Source organism: Ictidomys tridecemlineatus, chromosome 2 (genome assembly GCF_052094955.1).
Source record: "Ictidomys tridecemlineatus isolate mIctTri1 chromosome 2, mIctTri1.hap1, whole genome shotgun sequence".
NCBI classification, from domain to species: domain Eukaryota; kingdom Metazoa; phylum Chordata; class Mammalia; order Rodentia; family Sciuridae; genus Ictidomys; species Ictidomys tridecemlineatus.
Window position 1 is genome coordinate 230,671,011 of NC_135478.1, and position 15,289 is coordinate 230,686,299.

The window sequence follows — 15,289 nt, forward strand, 5'->3', positions numbered from 1 at the left end:
TGCTTGGAGTGGCACAGCGCAGCTGTCAGCATTTTCCCAGTGCTGAAAACCACTCAGGGCATCTTAAAGGGTTAGGGTTAGGGTTAGGCTCTGCAGTAGTGCCCAGGCTGAAGGACTTGACCTTCAGGGAACTCCCTGCAACTGTCCCTGTGCTTCTACCTGCCCTGGACCTGAGGGTGGAAGTGCGTGTCTCTGAGCTCTGCCACTGTACCTCTCTTCTGCATAGGGGTGGCCGCAGTGCTTGTGGGGTCTGCCCCTCCAAGTGGGCTGCTGTCCAGGCCTGGTCCCAGGGACTGCCGTGTGTGTCTACCCTTAGGCCCGTGCCTGGCCTCGATCTGTTTCCTGGACATGGTTTGAGGGGTGACTGCTGTGTGTTTACCAGGGTTGCCTAGCTGCACTGTCTTGGCTCACAGCACTTGGCCTGAGCTCCAGTGAGCATTTGGTGTTTCCTGCAGGCCCCGGGAGACTGAGACTGAAACTGAAACCCAGCTCAGGGAGAGGCGTCTAATATAGGGCCTGCTGTTGGGGGAAGTGACCCTGCGCGGCCTCCAGATCCTCTGGCCCTTGTCTGCGTTGGTATGGTTTGTGCTTGACTGCAGTTGAACCCAGGCATCTGCCTGTGTCAGTAGCTGTCATTTTCTTTTTCCAGTAACATTGATAAGTGGTCTTCACATCTTCCGAAGACCCCTCAGTCAGTAGCCTGTTAGACTTGTAAGTGTTGGGGATGTTGTGTAATGGCAGAGCATGTGCCTAGCATGGGCCAAGCCCAGATTCTAATCCCAGCAAGAAAAATAATAAACAAACAAATAAATAAAGCCTTAGAGTCTGCCTGCCTCACTGTGACCTGCCTGTCCTGCACCTCAGTTCAGTTGCTGCAAAGTGGCTCGTGTGTCCTTATGTGGTAAGTAGAACTTTGAAATAATTTGAAATAGTTCAGGGCCTCTTGAGGTTTTCTTATGAGATACCTTATAATGTAGGCTCTGCCTGTTGGCTGTTTTCCATTCTCTACCTCCTCCCATTTTGGGGGGGGGGTTACTAGGAACTGAACCCAGAGGTGTTCTACCACTGAGCCATATCCCAACCCTTCTTCTATTTTGAGATAGGGTCTTGATAAGTTGCTGAGTCTGGTCTCAAACTTGGGATCCTCCTTCCTCAGCCTCCTGAGTAGCTGTGATCACAGGGCTGCCACTGCTTGACCTAGATTGTTCTGGGACAATGGTCTACAGACCTTTCCTGGCCACATTCTCAGCCCTATTTTGTGTTAAGTTGCTTAGCAACAGGGTCTCATTGAGTTGCTTAGCACCTGTCTTTTTTTTTTTTTTTTTTTGCTAATGCTGGCTTTGAACTCACAATTCTCCTTTCCTTGTCTGTCCTGTTCTCCTCTAGCTTGCTCTTCCCCAGCAAGCCAAGGTCTCTGTCCATTCTGTCAGCTGCACACTCTAGGTCTGGGTCCCTTGGCCATTGGTCCCAGACTCTGGGTAGCTGAGGCAGCAAGCACTTGCTTGCCATGTCCTATTTTGTTCTCACCTGTTTGCTGTAGAGTTCAACAGTAGTAGGTTCTCGCTGTCCCCAGTCCTTGCCCACATCCACCCCAGGTGTTGGGAGTGAGCGGGTCTTGAATGGGCCAGCAGGCGATTCTGGATGTTTGTGCTCCCTTAGGGAGAGCAGTCTTCATGATTTGAATATGTATGGGATCTGAACTTTCTTCCCACCCCACAGAAGATGGACAGGAGCAGTGGCAGCAGAGGCCCTTGGACACTGTGGGCTTGGGAAAGCGGTGGTGTGTGCTGGTGGCCCTCTTTTGCATGCCTTCAGCCTTTGACTGCACCAAGAACCAGAGCTGCTGCGGCGACAGCTGGTGCATGTTCCTCACAGCTTCCAGATGACTTCAGTGGCTCTGGGCGACAGCTGCATGCCTTGTATTTGTTTTTAGATTTAACTTTGTAGAAGGCAGGACATCTTTAGGTATATTTTCTTTCCCAAGCAGAAAAGAAACTTGAACTCTTGTAACCAACCTATGCTTCTGTCATTTATAGGGTTTAATAATTCAGGACACAGCTCAGTGTTACAATGTGCACTCAGCTTCTGGAAGCCCTGAGCAGAAAAGCAGATGTTTGTTAATTCATGTGCAGGAAGGGTCTATCAGAAGTTATACAAAGTAGTCATTAACTTATGATTTGTAGAGTTAGCAGTGCCTTTTTTTTTGTACTGGGGATTGAACTTGAGGGAACCCAACCACTGAGCCACATCCCCAGCCCTATTTTGTATTTTATTTAGAGACAGGATCTCACTGAGTTGCTTAGCACCTGGCTTTTTTGCTGAGGCTGGCTTTGAACTCGTGATTCTCCTGCCTCGGCTTCCTGAGCTGCTGAGATTACAGGTGTGAACCACTGTGTCCAGCTAGCAGTGACTTTTTTTATACAACTAATGTGTATTGCCTTTTTGCACAAATTGCCGTAAAAAATTGTTTAAATAATTAGTGGTATATCCAGGAGTGGTGGTGAATGCTTGTAATCCCAGCGACTCAGGAGGCTGAGGTAGGAGTATCACAAGTTAGAGGCTAATCTAAGCAATTTAGTCAGACTGTCCCCCCCCAAAAAATGTCAAAAGGGCTGGGGGGCATGGCTCAGTGGTTAAGCACCCCTGGGTTCAATCCCAAGTACTAGGCAGGGAGAGGAGATATCTGAAAAAGCAGAATGTATATTTCCAAAGGTAGGAGATGATAATAGCCAGTTGGCTTCACATGGAAAATTTGGAGGATCAGCTTTCAGACTGTGGTGGTGGGTGTGGCGGGATGATAGGAGCAGCACTTAACACAGGTTTTAGTTTTAGTTCAGGGAATGTGTCAGAGCGGAACCTGTGTCTTTAAATTTTGCTGAGGCTGGCTTGAAATCCGATACCCTTCCGCCTCAGCTTCTAGCGGGCAGGATGACAGGCCTGCAGCACTAGGAATCTTTTTTTTTGTTGTTGTTATTGTTTTTTTTAAAAAGAATATTAATTTTTTAATTTTCGGTGCACCCAACATCTCTGTTTGTATGTGGTGCTGAGGATCGAACCCGGGCGGCACGTATGCCAGGCGAATGCGCTACCGCTTGAGCCACATCCCCAGCCTGGAATCTATCTGTCTTGATGGAGAAGCTGATTGCTGGTTTTGTTTGCTTTTTGGTACTAAGCATTGAACCCAGTGACCTGTACCACTAAGTCTCACTCATCTCCAGTGCTTTTTATTTTGAGGCAAGTTCTCTCTTTTTTTTTAAATATTTATTTTTTAATTATCGGCTGTCACAACGTCTTTGTTTGTATGGTGCTGAGGATCGAACCCGGGCCGCACGCATGCCACGCGAGCGCGCTACCGCTTGAGCCACATCCCCAGCCCCAGGTTCTCTTTTTTTAAAAATATTTTTAGTTGTAGATGGACACAATACCTTTATTTTACTTATACATGGTACTGAGGATTGAGCCTCGTGCCTTACACATGCTGTAGCCAAGTACTCTTCACTGAGCTACAACCCCAGCCCTTGAGGCTTATTGCTTATTGCTTTGCTAAAGTGCTGAGGCTGGCCTTGAAATTGGGATCCTCCTGCCATATCCTTCCTAGTCGCCAGGATTACACGCTCATGCCACCAGGGCCAGCCAGCTGATTGCTTCTTAAGGATGTCCCAGTTCTTTGATGGCTTTCTTTATGGAGATCTTGCAAAGGGCATTGGTTCAGGGCTTCTCTGCAGTGTGCAGAAGCTTCCCTGTGGCAGCAAGGTCCATAGGGTCTGCTGCTGGCCCCATTCTTGGCCTGGAGATCTTCCCTCCTGATGAGCAGGTACAGAGCGATCCCTGCTCTGTTTGCTTTTCAGATGTCTCCTCAGGTTTTAAAGGATTGAGCCAGGAGACAGCATCTGATGCAGACTTTTGAAGTTCATGTGTGCTACTTGGTGGTGGAGCGCTTGCTTCGCATGTGCAAGGCCCTGGGTTCAATCCCCAGCACTGCCAAAAATAAACAACAAAAAAAACACAGAAAAGCCTCAGTTTTAAAGCTTGAACATTAAATATATTAAATACTGATAATATTTGTTTTATTTATTTTTGCTGTGTGTACATGGTACTGAGGATTGAACTCAGGACGAGTGCGCTACCGCTTGAGCCACATCCCCAGCCCTAGTATTTTTAATTTTTATTTCGAGACAGGGTCTCATTACTCCTGCTTGGTCTCCCTAGTTGCTGGGATGTAGGCGTAGCAACTCACCTGGTCTCAGCGCTGTAATGCAGTCGGCTTTGCCTGTTTCAGGCTCTGGGGGAGTTAGAGGAAGGCAGTCCCGGGGTGGTGTGATTAGGCTCTGGGACACTTCTCCTTCTGTTGATGGTTGCAGTCCATCTCCTCTAGGCACTAAAGTGGGCCAGCTGTGTGCTTTTTTGTGTGTGAGTCTCATCCTGTACCTGTGTGACCTTTTTGGTGTCAAGGTCCACTATGTCTTCAAAGGCACTATCCCTGGAGCCCAGCTGTCAGTGGAGACTGTGAGGATCTCCTTATGAAAAGCTTGAGTTGGGTCCTCTGTGTTGGCTTGGCAAGTGTGTACATTTCCATTCAAACATCTCGTGGCACACCGTGCACCCTGGTCTTGAAGGCCCATCTGACTCCAGCTAATGGTGTGGAATTCCCCTGCTGCAGGAGCTGTGGTGTGCAGGATGCAGTATAGATGGGAACCCTGGATGTACAGGTTAGCGAGGACCCCCAGCTTGACTTGCTTGGCTGGACAGGAGCATGGTGAGGCACAGTTTGTGGGCACTGAGGACTTTTCTGGAAGAGGCGTGTTTACTCTGAGCCCTGCAGAGGAACCTAGTACCAACTTGAGGCCACACAGGTGCGGGAGGCAGACTGGCCAGGGCCCCAGCTCATGCATGTAGCCTGTGTGCAGTGGTGACCTCATGACCAAGCTCTGAGGGAGATGGAAGCGATTGGAATCTGTTGATGTGATTGGTGCATACCCTGGCCCTCCCGGGGCTCTGCAGGTCCATTAGCTCAGAGTGTGCTGGGACTCTTCCTGCAGTGGGCCTGAGTCCCTGCATGAGCTTTGTTACCTGAGTCTCTTAGTACAGGAAGGATTCTTTACTCTTGTTACAGTCAGAGCTTTAAAATTTGTCTTCTAAGGAGCAGAGTATTCCATTGCTGGTGCTCTTACAGGAGTCTCAAGGGCGATTGCCAGCTCTTCCTCCCTGTCTCTACTGTGCTCCTGTGGTCCTCCTGACAGCGGGCCCTGGGAAGGGTGCAGTGCAGGGGTGTGTGTGGCTGTGGTCGCAGCCTCCTGACTGCTGAGCAGCGAACACTGGAGACCCCCATCTCTAGTTGCTGTGCCTGCATCACCATACCATCCTTTCTTGTCAATATCAAGGCTGAGTCTTAGATGCATTCAGCCTTTTTTTCTAGCATTTTATTCTCCTTCCTGAGAGAAAGAGAAACCATGACTCCCTCCTGGCGGTGCCTGTGGCCATAGTTGCAGAGGGGAGCAGCACAGCCTGCAGATGGGTACTCTGTGTTGCGAGCCGCCTCCGCCTGTCCTCCTGTTCTAATCAGGGCTTAGCTGAGGGGGAGGCTGAGAGCTGAGGTACACACCTGTAATTCAGCATTTAGGCGGCCAGACAGGAGCTTCATAGTTCTAGACCAGAGTGGGCTGAGGCTGGGTGCAGTGGCGCAAGCCTGCAGAGGTGTGGGCAGGAGGATCGTGAGTTCAAAGCCAGCCTCAGCAGTTTAGTGAGACTCTGTCTCTAAAAATTACAAAATAGGGCTGGGGGGTGTGGCTCAGTGGTCCAGTGCCTCTGGGTTCAATCCTTGATTTAAAAAACAACAAAAAAACCAAAGTAGGCTGGGTGTAGGGTGCTTGTCTAGCAGGACTCAGTCCCCATCTCCAGCACTGGGGACAACAAAGGAAGTAAGGCTTCCTTGTTTCCTGGTGTGGCCTCCAGTGGTGCTACCAGGACATGCGGGCCCTCTGTCCTCTGCCATGGTGTCTGAGCCACATAGGCCCCTCTGCAGGCCCACTAAGGTTCTGAAGGTGCTGGCCACCCTGCTGCTGTGGGAGGTTGCTGGGATCGGCTGCTCTCCAGCAAGGCATCTTTGAGCGAAGTTTGTGCTCTCTCTGGCCTGCTTTCCTGGCCACTGAGACTTCAAGGCATGCTCCGCCCCTCCTCTCCCCCCAAATGTTCGCTGCTGGCTCTCTGAGTTTCTGTGCTCAGGGCTGCAGATAGAGGGTAGATTCCCAGCATAGCCTGGGTGCTTGGCTGGATGCCGGTGGGGGGGCGGTAGATGGAAAGAACAAGCAAGGGAGGTCCTGGCTTGGCCCAGCCTCTTGGGTATTCTGGGAGCCTCCTGCACTGGAGGGTGGGCATGGTGGTGTCTTAGGTGTGTGGCGCTGTTGTAAGTTCTATTGTGTTGTGGAAACCCATCCAGTACCAGCCTGTGCCTGCTGTGGTTAGCAGCCCCACCCAGCACAGGAGGACAGTTGAGTGTCTGGATCTCAGGGAGTGGGTTCCTTGGGCTACTGTCAGACCCAGGCAGGTCTGCAGACGACAACGTGGAAAGGGCAGGGGGCCGAAGACCAGCCCCGGGGGGTCAGGACGTTCCAATGCCAGTCAGGGCAGGTTGAGTGGCGTTGTGTGGCTGCGGAAGTCAAGATGCTTAGAGAAGCTGGTGCCCTGGGAGTGTTAGTCCTTTGCCCTGGCCCTTGGCTGTGGGGCACTGCTGTGCGAGCCTGAGAGCAGGTACTCCCAGGGCCACCCTCGCGGGCCTGTGCTGCAGGACTGGGGCTTGAAGTCCTTGGCGGGAGCCCATCTTGTGGCTTTGCGGCCACCCTCTATGCTGCAGGTGGCCATGGCTTGGGCTGTCTGCAGGGTGGTGACGCGGGTGGCCATGGCCCGGGCTGTCTGCAGGGTGGTGACACGGGTGGCCATGGCCTGGGCTGTCTTCTGGTGGTGACACGGGTGGCCATAGCTCGGGCTGTATTCAGGGTGGTGACTGGGTAGCTATGGCCTGAGCTGTCTGCAGGGTGGTGACACGGGCCCATGTTATTTAAGCCACCATTTGGGTCCCTCGTGTCCTGGTGCAGGTTAACTGAAGGCCTGTGTGTCACAGCAGTGGGCACGGGAGGAGTCCAGGGTGCTGGCGTGGTCGGGCAGTACCAGTGGGAATTCTGGAGGAGAATCGCATGCATCTCCGTTCCCACTTTATTTCCTTCCTAGGCACTTTTCAGATGTGGAGGTTTTGTGGGGACCTATGGCCTCTATGCCTTGGTTGTCATTGGTTAAAAGGTGCTGTGCTTGCCCACCCCAGTCGCAAGGACCCGGGCAGGAAGGCTTCCTGGAGGGGTTTGCTTAGGAGCAGAGGTGCCCGAAGAACTGTACAGGGAAGTGGGAGCTGGGAGCCAGCTGCAGAGGTCCCTCGCAGGTTGGGTCAGGGAGGATTGGAGAACTGTGCTCTCAGGTGGTGGCCTCTACCGCTGGCCCCCTCCAAGGGCCTGGGCCTTCTCCCTGTGGGAGACACAGAACAAACAACATGACTCTGAATTCTGAGTGATCCCGGCCCGGCCCAGAAGCACTGGGAGATGTGTGTCACTGCACCTCATGCTAGCTTGTTCGAGGCAGGCTTTTGTCCACCTCTGCTGCCGGTGGCCATGGCCTGGGCTCTCTGCAGGGTGGTGACTGCGGGTGGCCCCCCTAGTCCTTTTAATTTACTTAACTCAGCGAGGCCCTACCTCAATTATCTAGGCTGGCTTTGAACTCATGATCCTCCAGCCTCAGCCTCTGCAGTCACTGGGATTGCAGGCATGTGCCACCGAACCGAGCTCAAAGCAGCCCTTTGAGCTCATTAACTATGTCTGTCTGCTCCATCTGAGTGTTGTTTAGCCCTCTTCTCTTCTCTAAGCTGACAGTAAGCACAGAGCTCTAGCAGCTCTAGAAGCAGTACATTTCTGCAGCCCCACCTTTGGGGAGGCAGGTGCAGGTGGATGAGGTAAGGAGCCACAGCTGTGCAGAGTCTGGCTCCTCTGCAGGCAGTGGTTGTAGCCTCAGAGAGACCAGGCTGAAGTGTGGGACCTTGGAGACCTGTGAGCTAGCTCCATGGAAGATCCGTGGCTGCACGAGGGTCTGTTGTGAGCACTTGGTGAGGTGTGCAGGTGTGTGCCTGGGTGGAGCCTGGAATGGCAGAGTGTGCCAGACACCATTGTTCCATGTGCTTGGACAGGAGACGGCTCAGGCCCGGCTCAGGCCTGCCTGCTGATCGGCCCTTGCAGTCAGAGGTAAGTGGATGAGTTGGCGGCGCTGGCCCCCTAGAGTCCCGTGCTCAGCAGCAGGCAGCCTGTGGGCAGTCCTTTACCTGGAACTCTTACTTTTCCTTCTCAAGTGTCCACACTTGGATTGACAAAGTGTAGTTTTTAAACAGAAGTACAAGCTGGGATTCTGCTCCGGGGCGGGGATGGGCTCTGTACTTGGCTTCCTGTGGTCTCCTTGGTGCTGGTGTGGCTGGTTGCAGCTGGCCCAGGGCCAGTGCCGTGGTGTAGCAGGCTGCCTGGTCCCCCTTCGGTGTCTTGTTTCCGAGGCAGAGAGCATGGATCTCTCAACTCCTGCGTGCCCTGGGTGCTCACATGCCAGGCCCTGTGGGGGGCACCAGCTCCTCATTGTCCCAGCCTGTGCCGGGGCTCTCTGCAGGGTGCTGCTTTTCAGTGGCAGCACCCCTCCAGCCTGGCCGCCTGCCACAGACTGTCCCGAGGTGCCATTCTGAGCCCTGGTGCCCGTGGGCATCTGTACACAGCCACTCGGTCTCAGGCCTCAGGGCTTGGGCACTCTGCAGAGTCCACATCCTGCCCACTGCCAGGATCCCTCAGCCCAGAGGCTTCATGTGACCCAGAGGAGATCCATGTCTCATGGGGTCCTTCGGCCCTCTGGCAGGACATGCTGGATGCTGTGAGTGATGGGTGGGGCAGTTGGTACCTGATGTGGTAGCTCAGGACACCCTGTGGTGGCTTCTCAGCTTGCCCTTTGGGAACTCAGTCACGTGGCCTGAGAGACAGGAGAAATAGGATTGCTGTGGACGGTGCAGGGGCCAAGGCAAGGTGGACTTGAGTGGACTCCGGGAGTCGCTGGCTCCCAGCTGTGCGAGCTGTAGCTGGGTGAAGCCCCAGCATGGAGCCTGGCACCAAGTTCCAGGGGTGGTTACAGGTGAGGACGTTGAGACCCTTGACTAGCATTTACGTCCTCAGTTTCACTCACGAACACCCTGGGCTGACTGGGAAACAGGGATGAAGGAGCCACCGCAGGGTGACCCCTGCCTCGGTTTGTTCCTCTGCAGGTGCGTGGCCTTGCCTCCCCGGTGCTTGGGCTGTGCAGGAGGGCAGCAGGTGTTTTCCTCGCAGGGAGTGGAGTCCAGGGGGTTGGGCGTGGTGGTTGGGAGGAGTCTAGCAGCGCTTTCTCTAACAGATCCATGAAGTGCTTCTAGTTGAGAACTTGTGGAGAATCACAGTCCTTCAGTCAGTACTGTTTTTAGATGTTCTTCCTTGTTTCCAGTCAGTGTGCAGAAACTGTTCTATGTTTCAGGTTGATAAGGGCCTTCCAAGTGACTCATGTCGAGTGGTGGGGGCACTGACGCCAGGGCCCAGGCCGGGACAGTGGGAGGAGCTGGGGCTCAGGAAGGGCCAAGGCACACCTCTGTCTGGCAGGATGGCTGGATGGGCACCCTCGCTCCCACAGTTTTCACGGGGTGCTTGCTTTAGCCAGTACAGGAGGACTCTTATCAGCACAAGCCCAAGAGCTGTCTGGGTCTGCCGCCTCCTTGCAGGTGGCACGGTTGGGTTGACAGCCATCCTGTCCAGGGTGGTTGTCCATCCGTGCTTCAGTGGGTGTTTGCCTGGATCGTTCTGAATATGCCCTGCAGGGTGGGTGGGAGCCGCTGTTTCCATATTCTGATTTCCATGGGATTGTAAGTCAAGGCCCCAACAGTGCCAGCCTGGAATGGCCCATTTCTTTTTCCAGAAGTCTGGTGGCTCCAGGGGTAAGCAGCTCCTGAGGGCATGGCACCCTTGCCCTTGAGGGCGGGTCTCCCGCTCATGTGCTCTCCCTGGTGTGTTTTCAGGTGTGGCTGATGAGGATGCCCTTGTGGAAGAGCGCCTGCGGAGAGGCCAGCCTGCCCTGCCCGCCCAGCACGCCAGCACCCGCCCTCAGAAGTCCTGCCGCCCCACACAGACGGCCAGGTCTGCGCCACAGCATAGCATCTGGGAGCAAGAGGAGGAGCAGGACAAACCACGGGTCCCCAGCACCTGGGACACGCCCATGAGCTCAGCAGGTGTGCAGAGGGAAACTGGTGTGGAGCAGCCCCAAAGTGATCCTCCCCCAAGTTCAGGACAGAGAGGACAGAAGTCATACCTGTGCTGCTGTGTTCTGACCTGAGCAGGTGTGGGGAGCCAGGGGGCAGGCACCAGGCCCTGGGGGCAGAGGCAGAGGAAGGCCTGTGCCCAAGCTCACCTCCAGGAGCTGTGCCGCGGGAGGCCTAGCTGTGGCTGCTCGAAGCTCTCCCTCCATTAAAGCAGGGTCCCACTGTTCTGCGGTGTGTGTGGAGTGCATTGCCCGGCAGGGGTGAGGGCTGCTGCGCTTGCCATGTCGCTCCATTACCTGAGTGCTGCTGTCAGAACCTCGTGCCAAGAGGTGGAGATCTGTCACTTACCCTGATGGTCCCAAGCCACACCTATCTTCTGCATCTGCTTCACCCTTCAAAGAAAAAATCCCAGCCAGTCCGGCGCGGTGGCGCACGCCTGTGATCCCTGCAACTTGGGAGGCTGAGCAGGAAGACCGCAAGTTCAAGGCCAGCCTGGGCCATTTAGTGAGACTGTGTCTCAAAATAAAAATGAAAAGGGCTGGGGATGTGGCCCAGTGGTAGACTGCCCCTGGGTTCAGTCCTCAGTAGCACCAAACAAACAAAACAAAAACAAAATAGAAAACCAGCAAAGTCCCCAAAAGTGGGTGGAGGTGTGTGCCCTGCCCGCCCTTGGGTGGAGGTGGCTGCCCTGCCCGCCCTTCTGTGGGCCTGGCACCCAGGACCTGGTTCCTGAGCCCCCACTCTGCCCTTTTTCCTCCTGGCAGCGCCTGGAGGTCTCTGGCTACCTGTGGTGCTGAGCCCGAAGCCCAGTGTCGCTCCCTGTGAGGTGTCTGTGCCCCTGGGTCCCAGCTGTGTGGAAGCTGGTGGCCACAGCAGGACAGTTGTGGAAGGGTCCCCGCTTGGTAATCTGAGCCAGGGTGGTGCAGGCTGTCTCAGGTGCTCTGAGCAGGAAACCGAAGGGAGGAATTCTACTGCTTTGCTTCCCCAGAGCCTCCTTCGTTCCCGTCTGGTCCTCCCCAGACAGAGCAGTGTCTGCAGGGTTTAGAGGAAAAAAATGCACCCTTTCATCAACACTCACCTGTGGGCAGGTGTTGCTGGGCCTTGGGGCAGCTGGTACATGGCCCCTGTGGCCAGCTGCCCTGCTCTGCAGCAAGGTGTGCCAGGGAATGTAGCGGGGTATCCGCTCTCCCAATGGGGCTGAGGGTCAGGCAGTGTGCTTGGCCTTGCCCCACGGAGGGGCCTGCGAAGCCTCCAGGACCTCTGTCCACTTCTAGTACCAAGGGCTGTGAGGGCTGCAGAAGGGGCAGTGTCCTCTCAAGGGTCTCTGTGAGGTACAGGACATGCAGGTTGTAGACTGCGGGCTGGCTCGCTAGGTCATGCATGGCCTGCAGGTCCTAAGAGCTAGTGTGCAGGTGTGGGCTGCCCAGGGGACTCACCATCCCAGAACTGTGGGCCTTCTGGAAGGTAGTGCTTCAGCAGACCCGGCCGGGGACCCTGGCTCAACACCAGGCTCCTCCTCTCCCTGGTGGCACCTGTTGCTGTGGATCCTGTTGAGTTTGGGGAAAGTAGGAATTAGCAGTGGAGACAGCCCTGCAGAGTCGTTGGTCCACGTATCATCGGGTTCTGACCAGATGCCATTTTTGAATGGGAAAAACAGTAGACTTGTGAATTCAGAAATCCTTGCCCATCGGCTCCTGTGTGTGGTGAACTGGGGCATTGCTGGTGTGTGCCCCCGTCAGGGGAGGCTCTGGATGTGCCAGAGCTGTCGGGTTGCCTTTCCCTGTACTCAGGTCCCAGGCCTGAAGAAGAGCACCAGAGCTGAGGAGCATGGGTCCTTGCAGGTGCAGCGTGCTGAGCCCTATGCGGGAGGCAGGGAAGCGGGAGGCAGGGAGGCCGGAGCCAAGTAGAGGAAGTGCCCCAGACACCAAGTGTCCCCTCCCCAGCGCAGCAGAGCCATGACCCTGGGGCCTCTCCCCTCCAGCAAGAGGGTTTGCCTCTAGGACTTGCTCATCTGGGTTGCAGGTCTGGGTGCTCCAGGTATCAGGAGAGGTCGGAGCCAGGGTGTGCCTTCCTGTAGTTGTGGCCTTGAACGCCCCTGTCCTTGCCTTTTTGTTGAATTTGCAAGTTTGGGCCTTTTTTCCTTAAAAAGCAGCGTATAATAAGGAATACTGTCACCTTGAAGTGCTAGGGACCCCAGGTTCACACTTCCGCTTCTCAGCTGCACCGCAGAGTGGCCTGGTTTTCCCAGGAGCTCGCTCTCCTTGCCCAGTGTCAGAGTCTACTCTTGCCCTGCTTCTAGGATGTGAGTTTTCTAGATTGAAAACGAGTCTCCCTGGGAGACGCTTCTAAGGGATGGAACAACTGTGCATCGTGCCTGCTGAAGCAGACAGTGGGTGCCCTGGGATTTGGGGAGTGGGACCATCTCCCGTTGCAGAGGAGGTGGTCCAGGGAGCCCTAGCCGTGCTCCGTGGTGCTGAGGTGGTGTGAGACGCACCTGGGTTTGGTGGCCTTTGCCCTGCTGTGGCATGGATTGCTGACCTCCTTTTAAATCACTCTGCTTCATTTTAGAGGTACAGGCTGAGCTGCAGCCAGCCACCTTGAAGTAACATGTGGAAAGGTGTATTCCTCTTCCACATTGCCTCCAGCACCCTGTGGGCCTGGCAGGAGCATGTGGCCATTAGAAAAGAATCTGAGAAGGACTCTGGCATGTGAAAGTCATGAGAGAAGACAGCGTGGACCCTGAGGCTTGGTGTCTGTGGGAGGCGGCCCCTGTCACTGCTGTGCTGACCCTGTTCTTGGCTTCTGGCAGTCTGACCTTTGTCTTCCTGCTGTGCCAACATTCCCAGTTGAAGCCCAGGCAGCCCGGGGGCGGGGGGGGAAGGAACCTGTGTGGGGGAGGTGGCCCCAATTCAGCTCCGGCCCACTCCCCACCCACAGGGCTGGGGACTTTCTGTTCATGGCCCTTGGGGCAGAATACCCAGGGGTGAACAGTCTTTCTTCTGATTGGCTGGACAGGTTGGTCATGCACTAGCTGACTCGAGGGGACATAAGAGGGCTCTGTCCTGGGTGAGAGATGGGTAGGCGCTGCCTTCTCGGCCTGACCTGGGGCCTGCAGGTGGTGAGACCCCCTGGGTCTTGGCTGTGCGTCTGCCCAGGGCCCTGTGTGGGTGACTTGTGAGGAACCCAAGAGGCTTTCCACGTGCAGTTCAGAACGGCAGTGCGTGTCTTTGTGGAAGTTAGACGTGGACAAGACCAATGGCCTTTTTTGCGTTCTTTTCAACGTGGGGAAGTTTCTAGCCACCTGCCTATGTCTCATGGGGAAGCAGTTGCTGGTGTGCAGTGTTTTACAAGCCGTGTTTCCTTAGGGTTCAAAGAAGGTGGCAAGAGGAAGAAGCAGAAGCAGAGAGAGGAGTCGAAGAAGAAGAAGTCGACCAAAGGGAACCACTAGGCTGGACTGGCCCTGCAGCCGCGCACAGCCTCGCTCGCATGGCCGGGCACGCGCTAGGTAGCAGCACTCGCGGTGCTGTCCCAGGGCCACCTTGCTTAGCAGGATTACGACGTGCGCTCACAGATCGGTAGGATCAGGGGCACTGGAGACGGGGTGACATCACGGGTGGTCTTGACTTTCTGACTCTGCTTTTCCTCAGCACTAAATCTGTGAGCGTTTTTCTCTAGAATTATGAAGGGTCTGTCTCATTCTTTCCAGCTGTTCAGCCACCACACCAGCTACTGAGGTGTTCGTAACTGTAGAAGGCTATGTATGAGGTGCTGCTAGGAACCTGGTGTTCATGACACACACGGCCTCCTTTCCTGGTGGCTCGGGGCTTGGAGTTAGGATGTAGTTAAGTGCAGCAGAACTTGAAGATAATGTACACTGCACCTGAAACTGTGGCTGGCAGGGTACTTTTTGTTCAGAGCAATTTGCCACACATAGCAGACCCTCACAAGTCACTTGAGATGTAAGACCATTTCTAGTATTTATTGTTCCAGTTTAAATCCTTTCCTGGTAGTCCAAACTTGACTCCAGATATTTAGTGTTTGCTACATCTCATTTCTTCTGCTTGGCCCACAGTTGTTCTTCTAAGCAAGAAGGTTTGCTCGGCAGTGCCACCTCAGCTTCTATGGCTCAGGGTCTTGCTGGGAGAACAGACTGGTTACTTACCTGTCTGCGTGCGTGCACACACAAATGCAGTAAGTCAGCTTTGAGCACGAAGCTTGTGCTGAAATTCCAGTTTGCAGACATTGGTCCCTGACACATTTTCTTCTATCTAGACTCTGCCTAGCCTCCTGTACCTGTTCCATTTGCTCAATGCTTGGCCGCCTAACCTTACTTTTATTGAGCACCAAGGAGACCTGGTGTTGCCCAACTTGCCTGTATGTTCCTCCCAGGACATGCCCTTCCCTTTTAACACGAGGACCTGCTTTTCCTTGTCCTCTTGGAAGCGAGCATTGCCATGGCCTCAAGATGCCAGCAGTGTAGTCCAGCCTTGTGGAGACCAGGAGCATTCTGGTGCGAGCCATGCAGTAGTGTCCAGGTTGGGCCAGGAGCAAGTGACCCTTGTGATTTAAAGTGAGGTTGCAGAGGAGTTTGCTGTGTGTGGGTTTGGGGGAGTGGCGTGGGCAGTTGGGTGGAGAAGAGATCAGTATTTAATGCTTAATTGTAGAAATGTGACCCTGAAGGCACACTGTATTTTAATGGTACCTACATAAATAAAACATAGACACACGGACACTGTTGGTCTCTTTTGTGTTCCTTCTGTTGGTCTTTTTTGTGTCCTCTGCCATCTTTGTGGCCTTTCATGATCAGCAAGTTGCCCTGTTATTACCAATTTAAAAAAGGAGCAATTCTTCATTGTTTTCAATCCTGTAGATACTGTGATGTTCCAGGGTCAAGAGATGCAGAAAGGCCCCATTACAGTGACATCCAGTAGACTGGTAGCT

General features: G+C 54.3%; 1 protein-coding gene across 1 annotated transcript in view; it reads left to right on the top strand.

Moving 5' to 3' along the window:
• Dnajb6 (DnaJ heat shock protein family (Hsp40) member B6) overlaps nucleotides 1-15,080 on the top strand; it is a 63,415-nt gene extending 48,335 nt beyond the window's left edge. Inside the window, exons 9-10 of the mRNA XM_078040935.1 lie at nucleotides 10,109-10,318; nucleotides 13,714-15,080. Of these exons, the coding sequence (XP_077897061.1) occupies nucleotides 10,109-10,318; nucleotides 13,714-13,796 (293 nt within the window). The 3' untranslated portion in view covers nucleotides 13,797-15,080. The remainder of the gene's footprint in view (nucleotides 1-10,108; nucleotides 10,319-13,713) is intronic.
• Nucleotides 15,081-15,289: the final 209 nt, after the last annotated feature.